Source organism: Dipodomys ordii, unplaced genomic scaffold, assembly GCF_000151885.1.
Source record: "Dipodomys ordii isolate 6190 unplaced genomic scaffold, Dord_2.0 Scaffold282, whole genome shotgun sequence".
NCBI classification, from domain to species: domain Eukaryota; kingdom Metazoa; phylum Chordata; class Mammalia; order Rodentia; family Heteromyidae; genus Dipodomys; species Dipodomys ordii.
Window position 1 is genome coordinate 460,442 of NW_012267498.1, and position 11,182 is coordinate 471,623.

Consider the following 11,182-nt stretch of genomic DNA (forward strand, 5'->3'; position numbering starts at 1 on the left):
TGTTCCTGTGTTTTTTAAGTGAGTAATGTTGGGTTTAAAATAGCTTTAGATTCCATTGATGACATTAAGGGATAAGGGAAGAATTTATTTTAAAATATCAATATTTATAATGTTCCAAAAAATATATCTTTTGCAGTAACTGGTCCATTTTGTATATTTACTGAAAAAGATGCAAAGGGGTGCATAGTTTTGAAAGTTATTTTACGGAGTGGGTGGGTAGGTAAGTTAATGTTTTCAGGAGTTTATGACATCAGGGAAGTCATGCTTTTGAAGATTTCCAGAGAGAGATGTGGCAAGACCAAAGGAGGAAAGGGATGGGATGGGTATTAGTCCGTTATATGTTGTTATAGCAGAATATCTGAAGTGTGGTACTTTATACCGAAAATAAGTTTCCTAGGTCACAGCTTTGGCACGAGCACCTGCGTGGCTCCTGTGAGGGCTCTGCTGCACACTTTGGCCGTTGGCATCGTGCAGGCAGAGCGGGAAAGATCACAGAGCAAGGCAGGAAACAAGGGGAGCGGCCAAGGTCATTGCTCTTTACTATTATTATTTTTTGGTCGGTTGTGGGATCTGAACTCTGGGCCTGGGCCCTGTCCCTCAGCTCTTCAGCTCAAGGCTAGCGCTCTACCACTTAGCCACAGCTCCACTTCTGGCTTTTGGCTGGTTAATTGGAGATCTCACAGACTTGGCTGCCTGGGCTGACCTAGAACTTAGATCCTCAGTAGCTAGCATTACAAGTGTGCGCCACTGGTGTCCCACTTTTTTTGTAACCAGTGAATCAAATACAAGTAACTTTGGGGAATGGGTGGCGACTCCCTAATTCTGGAAGCTAGTAGTATAGGTCGACCTGAAGGCTGTGGGACATGAGCTGCTCAGGGTGGAATGAAAGAATCGCCAGGCATCAGAAAGAACCTGCTTCTGCACATAGGGTTTGACTTTCAGCTTAGTGAGCTGGTGTGGCTTCTCAGTGATGTGATCCACATTAGACTGAGAAATAGTAGACAAGGCAGGGAGCACGAGGCTTTACACGGCAGGCTGTGTCTGCTTCCTTCCTTCATTTCCTGGTCCCCCTTCTTCCCGCCCCAGTACTGAGCACCCTCTGACATACAGCACGAGCTATTAACTGTGTTTGTCGTTCACATATGTTTGTCCACTGATAAATCCCTAAGCTCTGAAAACACTGAGTGGCACAGAGCTGGTGCTTAGTAAATACCTGTGAATAAGCATTCAGTGAATGAATGAATAATTTGCTTATACATTTCACACTTATTATTTCCTTAACTAAAAAAACAATGGTTTTCAACTTATAAAGGGGTTTATCCTGACATATGGGTAAGAAAATGAGTTGAACTCCCACATCATACCATATACAAAATAAAAATAAATTTTAGGCGTTTTGAAGGAAGGCCTAAATGAAAGTCTAAATAATAAGAGAGTAAAGACCTTTGGATAGGGGCTGGGAAGGTGGCTCAGTGGCAAAGCGCTTGCCTTGCATGCCTGAGGCCCTGGGTTCGATTCCTCAGCACCACATAAGCAGAAAAAGCAGGAAGTGGTGCTGTGGCTCAAGTGGTAGAGCACTCACCTTGAGCTGAAGAGCTGAGGGACAGCACCCAGGCCCAGAGTTCAAGCCAAAAAAAAAATCAAATTTTTACAAATTGATAAGACAGGAGACATGGAGCAGATGGTAGAGCGCCAGCCAACAAGTAAAAGCATCAGATACCGAGTTTGAGTCCTCGTCCTGGGAAAAAGAATTGATAAGACAGCCTAATTGGAATTGAGTCAGGACATAGGCTGTGCAGTTACAGGAAATGAAGGACTAGGAAATCGTATCCACCCAGCCTTGCTATGAGGTCAAAGACTCAGTAGGTTGCCACTCCACATTTGACGGAGAGCAGAATGTCTGCCACTGGCAGGGCTTGAGAAGCTTTTCTCTGCAGGCCGGTGCAGAGATGACTTGTCACTGCTTTACTGGGAAGCAGGCTGGGAACAGCCACCAAAATTTAAATACTTAGCCTTCTGACTCAGTCCCACTACTGAAAATCTCTTAGAAATGAAACACTGTTTTGAAGTTAGGAATATAAAAACATGTTTATTGCAATGTTTATGTATTCGGGAATGACTGAATCATAATACTATCCTCGCTGTGGTAAATATTCATCACTTAAAGGATGTGACCTCAGCTTTTTGGTCGATATTCTACCACTTGAGCCATGTCTCCAGCCCAATTGAAGGAGGAATGAGAGGAGGAACATATGTGCAGCATTATTTTAATTGCCAGTAATGGCCAAAAGATAAAATCATATCAATGTATATGCATTGTCAGGAATAAGCACATAAGCATGGAGGAGGACTCAGGTCCACCCTGAGCAGTCCCAACAGTGAAGTGGGAAGTGAGGAAAAGAAAAGGAGAAGGAAAAGAAAATTATTGGCCAGATCCTGGTGGCTCACACCTGTAATCCTAGCTACTCAGGAAGCTGAGATCTGAGGATCACGGTTCAAAGCCAGCTGGGCAAGAAAGTTTGTAAACTCTTATTTCTAGTTAAGCATCAAAGAAGCTGGCAGCGGGGTTATGATTCAAGTAGTAGCACGCTAGCCTTGAGCAAAGAAAGCTCAGGAACAAAGCCCAGGTCCTGAGTTCAAGTCTCAGGACCAGCACCAAAGCAAGAAAAGAAGAAAAAGCACTCGTGGGGCTTGTGGAGAATAAACTTAGCATCTTTTTAACTTGATTATACCATACATTGGGATCCAAGCTACAAAGTATCCAGAAAATTCTGTCCACTCACCATCAACTATTAAATTTCTTCAGGGCTCTAAAAAGAAGTGTTGAGATGTGAGTTCTTGGTGGGACCTTGGGCGCGTGGTGTGACTGTGTCCTGTATCTCCTCAGCACATGATGGGATTGTGATTAAGATAGAAGTGCAGACCAACGATGAAGGCTCAGAGAGTTTGGAGACCCCAGAGCCCCTGATGGGACAGGTGGAGGAACATGGCTTTCAGGACTCGGAGCTGGGCGACCCCTGCGGAGAGCAGCCCGACCTGGACATGCAGGAACAGGAGAATGCCCTGGAAGAGTCCACAGAAGGTTCCAGTGAGTTCAGCGAGCTCAAGCAGATGCTGGTGGAACAGAGAAACTGCACGGGTGAGTTCTGGGTGGGGGCCTCCCGGGGGGCCCCGCCTCAAGACAAAGCCCCGGAGAGGTCCTTCCTTCTGGGAGGCCGCTGGGCCCCGATGGGTGCACAGGAGTGAAAGACGCCGGCCGGGCCCCCTGCAGGTCTTCCGCCTCACCTTCAGTAGAATCCATCACCACCATAGGGGGTGCAGACTGGGCTCCCAGCGGATTGGGTCTGCCTGTCTGTCCCGCCTCTGCACCCCACAGACAGCCAGGACCACAGATGCTGTTCAGGACCACACCCCAGTGGCAAGTCATGGGTTCCCTTCTCTAAACATGTCCTTCTTGCCTATCACATTGGAATTCCCTACTACTGGAGTATGCCAGCCCTGAAGAACATAATTGTTTTGTTTGTTTTAGTTTTGGGGCCTGAACTCAGGGCCTGGGCACTGTCCCTGATCTTTTTTGCTCTAGTCTAGTGCTCGGCCACTTTGAGCCATAGTGCTACTTCCAGTGGTTATTTGGAGATAAAAAGCTCAGGGAGGCTAGGAAGTTGGCTCAGTGGTAGAGTGCTTGCCTTGCATGTATGAGACCCTGGGTTTGATTCCTCAGCACCACATAAGCGGAAAAATGCCAGAAGTGGCACTGTAGCTCAAGTGGTAGGGCGCTTGCCTTGAGCTAAAGAGCTGAGGGACAGTACCCAGGCCCAAAGTTCAGGCCCCACAACTGACAAAAACAAAAATCTCATGGCCAGGTGCTGGTGGCTCACACCTGTAATTCTAGCTACTCAGGAGGCTGAGATCTGAGGATCATAGTTCAAAGCCAGTGTGGGCAGGAAAGTCTGTGAGAACTCTTTTCTCCAAATCACCACCAGAAAACCAGAAGTGGCACTGTTGCTCAAGTGGTAGAGCTCTCGCCTTGAGCTGAAGAGCTGAGGGACAGCGCCCAGGCCCAGAGTTCAAGACCCACAGCCAACCAAAAGAAAAAAGAAAAATCTCATGTACTTTCCTGGCCAGGCTGGTTTCAAACTGAGATCCTCAGATTTCTCCTGATTTGTAGGATTACTTGTGTGTGTCACAAGCACCCAACAAGAGCACTGTTTTAAAAAGATTCTGTACTGTCTTTCACTGGTGGACTGTAGTCGTCCTTGTTGTTAATTACTTGGTGTGATTGTCTTCCCTGGTAGTCCTTACAAGTGCTCAGACACTGTGCAGTGGCTCTTTTTTTTGGGGGGGTCCGGTCGTGGGGCCTGAACTCTGGGCCTGGGCGCTGTCCCTCAGCTCTTCAGCTCAAGGCTAGCGCTCTACCACTTGAGCCACAGTGCCACTTCTGGCTTTTTTTCTTTTTGTTTATGTGGTGCTGAGAAATCAAACCCAGGGCCTCATGCATACAAGGCAAGGGCTCTACCACTGAGCCACCTTCCCAGCCCCTGCAGTGGCTCTTTGCTTCATCCCAGGACATCCTTCCTGACAGCTTTTCTGGTGTAGTATGACTTCGTGTGTGTGTGTGTGTGTGTGTGTGTGTGTGTGTGTGTGTGTGTGTGTCATTCCTGAGACTTCCTGAGACTTGTACTTCAGGGCTTTGCTGCTATCCTGAGCTTTTTTTGCTCAAGGCTAGTACTAGGCTCTGCCACTTAAGCCACAGTGCCACTTCCGGTTTTTTTGGTAGTTAATTGGAGATAACAGATAGACTTTCCTGTCAGGGCTGACTTTGAGCCACAATTCTCAGATCTCAGCCTTCTGGAGTAGTTAGGATTACAGGTGTGAGCTACAAGCACCTGGCATGTATGATGGGCTTTTTTAAAAAATATAGAATTTTGTTGTTATTATTAAGGTGTTATACAGAGGGGTTACCATTTCCTAAGTCAGGGAATGAGTACATTTCTTTTTGGGATAATGTCACTCCTTCTTTCACTTTCCCTCAGTTCCCTCTTCCAGTCCCTACCCACTCATGGTGGGCGTTTAAAAAAAATTTTATTTTACTGTTATTTTAAAGGTAATGTACAGAGGGATTATAATTACAAGAATCCGAGCAGGGCGCCGGTGGCTCACACCCGTAATCCTAGCTACTCAGGAGGCAGAGATCTGAGGATTGCAGTTCAAAGCCAGCCTGGGCAGGAAAGTCCCTGAGATTCTCATTTCTTAAAAAAACACCAGAAAACCGGAAGTGGTGCTGTGGCTCAAGTGGTAGAGCACCAGCCTTGAACTGAAGAGCTCAGGGACAGCGCCCAGGCCCAGAGTTCAAGCCCCACGACCAACAAAAAAAGAAAGAAACAGGTAATGAGTACATGTCTTCTGTTCCCTCATTCTCTCCCAGTTGTTCCCTCCTGTCTTCACCCACGAGAGTTGCTTTTTTAATTGATATTAAGTGATTATATAAATTTCACAAATTTCACAGTATTGTAGGATAGTGATACTTAAAGTCACAAACACATTTTAACCTTCAGGAGGTACACTGTCATTATAAACTGTACAAACTTTGACACTACAGCTATGTTTTCCAAATCGGGTGATATGTATACTTCTTTCCTTTGGCTTAGTATAAGCTGTTCCTTCTTTCTCTTATATTCCCTCCCTTCCATTACTTGAGTTGCTTAGTTCACTTTTATCAATGTCCAGTGCAGCTGATAAGTCCCTCTTTTGTATACTTTCCCATTTCCTTCTGATTCTGTGCCCTCCTCCTAGCTTCCTTCAGATGTGCACATATATATACCAATATGTGTTCAAGAACATGGAGTCATTTAGAAGTGATAAAACAAATTGAGTGGAGGTCCTTTGTTTCTTGAGTCCTGTTTACTTGTCATATCTCCTTGCATTTTGACTTTAACATCCACATATCAGGGAGACCATATGCCATTTGTCTCTCTGATCTTGGTTTACCTCCTCAACATGATTCCTTCTAGCTCCATCCATTTCCCCGCGAATGACCTTATTTTGTCCTTTCTAATGGCGGCATAATATTCCATTGTATATAGGTACCACCATTTTTGGATCCATTCATCTGTAGTGGGGCATCTGGGTTGTTTGCATACCTTGGCTATTGTGAATAGTGCAGCAATGAACATGGAGGTGCACGTGTCCTTGTATACTGGTTCCTGTTGTTCAGGGTAGATGCCTATAAGTGGTATGGCTGTGTCATAGGGAAGGTCTATATTTAGCTTTCTCAGGAACCTCCAGACTGCTTTCCAGAGTGGTTGTATTAGTTTACATTCCCACCAGCAGTGCAACAGGGTTCCTCTTCTCCACATCTCTGCCAGAATTTGTCGTTGGCTGACTTTATTTAGGATGTGGGCCATTCTGACTGGGGTAAGGTGGTATCTCAGGGTTGTTTTTATTTGCATTTCCTTTACGGCCAAGGATGATGAATATTTCCTCATGTGTTTCTTTGCCATTTTTATTTTTCTGAGAAGTCTCTCTTTAGTCATGGTGGGCTTTTTTTTGTTTTTTTTTTGGTCAATGTGGGGCTTGAACTCTGGGCTTGGGTGCTGTCCCTGTGCTCTTCAGCTCAAGGCGAGCACTCTACTACTTGAGCCACAGTGCCACTTCTGGTTTTCTAGTGGTTTATTGGAGATAAGAGTCTCACAGACTTTTCCTGCCCAGGCTGGCTTTGAACCATTATCCTCAGATCTCAGCCTCCTGAGTAGCTAGGATTACAGGAGTGAGCCACCAGCGCCCAGCTATGGTGGGCTTTTTAAATGCACTGTTGAACTTAAAAGTTCCATTCCAGTTTTACAGTTATACCCACAAGTGAAATGAGTGGGGGGGGGGGCAGTGTGGCAGTGTGAAGGCTTGAACTTGGGGTCTTGTGCTCACAGTTGGCTGGCTTGTTCATGGCTAGATCTCTACCACCGGAAGCACAACTCTTGTCCAGCATTTTTCTGGCTAATTGGAGATAGAATCTTGAAGACTTTTTGCCTGGGCTGGCTGCAGGTTTTAGCCACAGGCACTCAGCTTATTCTATATTCTGAAGAAAAAAAAGTAAATGTACAAGATAGGGATGGGGGAACTTAAATTGATGGTCCTAAGTGAGTCCTTAGCCATCAGATACTGTATCTATCCTTACTTAGAAATGTGTCCATATCTGGTAATCTGTGTTTTTCAAACTACTGTGTTCTTTATTTTATCTGTAGATAAGGCAAATTGTGGAGGATTTGTTTTTTGAGGTTTTGTGTGTTTGTTGTTTTGTGTTTGTTGTTTTTGTGTGTTTGTTGTTTTGTGTATTGGTTGTTTTTGTGTTTGTTGTTTTTGTATGTTTATATTTTGAGAAACACAGTTGCTTAGGCTAGCCTTGAACAAGGTCATCCACCTTAGCCAACCAAATGCTAGGATTACAGGTTTGTACCACCATACCCAGCTTATAATTTGACTTTTTTTTTTTTGTCATGGGGCTTGACCTCTGGGCCTGGGCATTGTCCTTTAGCTCAAGGTTAGCACTCTACCATTTGAACCACAGCACCACTTTCAGTTTTCTGGTGGTTCACTGGAGATAAAAATCTCATGGACTTTCCTTCCAGGACTGGCTTTGAACCCTGATCCTCAAATCTCAGCCTCTCGAGTAGCTAGGATGATAGGCATGAGCCACTGGTGCCTGGCTAATTTGACTTTTTGTACTTAATAAAATACCATAGGCATCTTTGGTCAAGTGGTGTGATTCTTGAGTTTTAAATAACCGCATGGTACTTCAGAAATCTTTTTCACATACTACATTGTCTTTCATAAAAGAATAATGAGAAGGCATAAGCCATTCTGTGTGTATGCTAAATTGGGGCGTTACAATATAAATTCCAGATTGCCATCTGAGCATTTCTATTAATTCTAGTAGAACCTTAGAAAACTTCTAAACAAACAGTTTGTGGAATTCTGAGTCTTGACTGTTAGAGCCATATGTTTTGCTTTTATTATTTCATTAAGAGAAGAGCAATGTAATGCTTGAGGAGAGCTTAGCCTTCCCAAGGCTCATGCCTTCACGCACAGTTCTGTTTTCAGGATAGATCGCCAGGGACCAGTTCCCTGGTGGCATCCTCTCCGCTCCTTTCTGAGCTTCTGGGTACCATGCCCCAAGGGGTCTACGAACCCACGCTGCTGAGGAAGTGTGACTCAGAACCCACGCTGCTGAGGAGGCCTTGCCTCAGCACACCTAAGTTCCCTTTTTTGTGCCAGTCCTGGGGCTTGAACTCAGAGCGTGGGGGCTGTCCCTGAACTTCTTTTGCTCTCCTCTTCCAGTGTTAGTGGAAATAAGAGTCTCACAGTCATTCCTGCCCAGGCTGGCTTCAAACTCCAATCCTCAGCCTCCTGAGTAACTAAGGTTACAGGTGTGAGCCAATGGTGCCCAGCCCCTTGTCCCTTTTTTTGGGGGGAGGGGGAGGGGAAGGTTGTTAGTCGTGAGGCTTGAACTACTCAGGGTGTGGCTGCTGTTCCTGAACTTTTTTACTCAAGGCATGCTCTACCACTTTAAACCACAGCTCCACTACTGGTTTGGGGGCGGTTAATTGGAGATAAGACTCTCAGAGATTTTCCTGACCCCACTGGCTTCAAATCAAAAGCCTTAGATCTCAGCCTTCTGAGTAGCTAGGATTACAGGCATGAGCCACCAGTGCCTGGCTCCTAGGTCCCATTTTTAATGCTGCAGTTGCTAGGCTTTAGAGAAGCAGTGGAGCATGCTACGGCCAACGTGTCTCTAAAGTCTGGCCTTGGCCAGCTTAGAGACAGTTCCTGCCTCAGTTTCGTGTCAGTGAAGGGGTAGAGGAGACAGTGCTTAAACTCATCTTTTTTGTCAGTCGTGGGGCCTGAACTCTGGGCCTGGGCGCTGTCCCTCAGCTCTTCAGCTCAAGGCTAGTGCTCTACCACTTGACCCACAACACCACTTCGAGCTTTTTCTGCTTAAGTGGTGCTGAGGGATGGAACCCAGGGCCTCATGCATGCAAGGCAAGCGCTCTACCACTGAGCCACCTTCCCAGCCTGACTTTTTTTTGAAACATCACTTCGTATCTGGAATAAGGATAATTCTCGCGCAGTTTCATTTTATTAGTTACTGTCTCATGAAGAGAACAGGTGAAGTTCTTGTTTGTAAGAAGTCTGCAAACACAGCCTGCCTCATCTCCCATTCAGATTCTAGAGCAGTGAGTGACTTTCTCAAGTGGCACACCATCCGTGAATTGATAGAGCTCCGCAGGTAAAAGTCTCGGGAGCACCAAAGAAGTGCAAGGCAGGATAAGGCCGCTGTGTCTGCTGAACTCCACCCTCCTGGGCCACGGTACAACTTGGCTTTGTCAGGCCCTAAAGAGCCAGCAGTGGGTGTGCAGGGCGGTGTGCCCCAGATTGTGAAGAAAGATGGAGAGAACCCGCGTAACCCCAGGTTAAGGAGCCAGGCATCTCTGAGAGGCGCACAGGAAGCCTGGGTCTTGCATGTGCAACCTGGGCCTGGTGAGGAGCCTGAGCGGTCACCAGGGGAGACATGGAAATGTTGGCGTGGGAAAAGGCACTATGAGGACAGATCCGAGGTGTTCAGGAAGGACAAACAGCATAGTCAGGTGTAGAAATCTCTAGAAGGGAGCCATGGAGAAGCGATGAGACCAGGCCCAGTCCTCAAGTGCTCTTATGGAAGTGGGTTCTCACTGGCTCACACGCTTGATGGGTTCGCCACTATATCCAGTTTAGGCTGGCTCCCACCCCCTGGAGGTCCTGGGGCTCTTTGTTCTTTTCTGCAGCTGTCCACGAGAGGAATCTAATTGGCCCAGTTAAGGCCTGGCCCAGCCCCACGGCCAGCCCGGGTTCCACGTCTAGCCCCAAGGTGTTCCCAGAAGGCATTGGGCAGCGATCTGCTGTAGGTGCGGCCTCCATGGCAAGGGCCAGGTGGGGCTCTGGACCGCGCTAACCTCCTTGTCTCTCTCCATCCTGGGGCAGAGGGGATCGTGATAAAGACGGAGGAGCAGGAGGAGGAGGAGGACGAGGAGGAGGAGGACGAGTTGCCGCAGCACTTGCAGTCCCTCGGGCAGCTGTCTGGGAGGTTCGAGGCCGGTATGTATCAGACCCCGCTGCCCGAGGAGATGTCCCCCGACGGCGAGGACAGCCCCCCGCCCCTGCAGCTGGGCAACCCGGCGGTAAAGAGGCTGGCGCCGCCTGTGCACGCGCATGGGCACGCGCACGCGCACGGCGAGCGGCACCACCTGGGCGAGAGCCGCGGGTCCTCGAGCCAGCAGCAGCGGAACCGGCGCGGCGAGCGGCCCTTCACCTGCATGGAGTGCGGCAAGAGCTTCCGGCTGAAGATCAACCTCATCATCCACCAGCGCAACCACATCAAGGAGGGGCCGTACGAGTGCTCCGAGTGCGAGGTCAGCTTCCGGCACAAGCAGCAGCTCACGCTGCACCAGCGCATCCACCGCGCGCGCAGCGGCTACGCCTCGCCCGAGCGCGGGCCGGCCTTCACCCCCAAGCACGCGCTCAAGCCGCGCCCCAAATCGCCCAGCTCGGGCAGCGGCGGCGGCCCCAAGCCCTACAAGTGCCCCGAGTGCGACAGCAGCTTTAGCCACAAGTCCAGCCTGACCAAGCACCAGATCACGCACACGGGCGAGCGGCCCTACACGTGCCCCGAGTGCAAGAAGAGCTTCCGGCTGCACATCAGCCTGGTGATCCACCAGCGCGTGCACGCGGGCAAGCACGAGGTCTCCTTCATTTGCAGCCTGTGCGGCAAGAGCTTCAGCCGCCCGTCGCACCTGCTGCGCCACCAGCGGACACACACGGGCGAGCGGCCCTTCAAGTGCCCCGAGTGCGAGAAGAGCTTCAGCGAGAAGTCCAAGCTCACCAACCACTGCCGCGTGCACTCGCGGGAGCGGCCCCACGCCTGCCCCGAGTGCGGCAAGAGCTTCATCCGCAAGCACCACCTGCTGGAGCACCGGCGCATCCACACCGGCGAGCGGCCCTACCACTGCGCCGAGTGCGGCAAGCGCTTCACGCAGAAGCACCACCTGCTGGAGCACCAGCGCGCGCACACCGGCGAGCGGCCCTACCCGTGCACGCACTGCGCCAAGTGCTTCCGCTACAAGCAGTCGCTCAAGTACCACCTGCGGACCCACAC

General features: G+C 48.8%; 1 protein-coding gene across 1 annotated transcript in view; it reads left to right on the top strand.

Moving 5' to 3' along the window:
* Positions 1-11,182, top strand: part of Znf777 (zinc finger protein 777) — a 33,760-nt gene that overhangs the window by 22,262 nt on the left and 316 nt on the right. Inside the window, exons 4-5 of the mRNA XM_013036374.1 lie at positions 2,888-3,139; positions 10,012-11,182. Coding sequence (XP_012891828.1) covers positions 2,888-3,139; positions 10,012-11,182 — 1,423 coding nt within the window. The remainder of the gene's footprint in view (positions 1-2,887; positions 3,140-10,011) is intronic.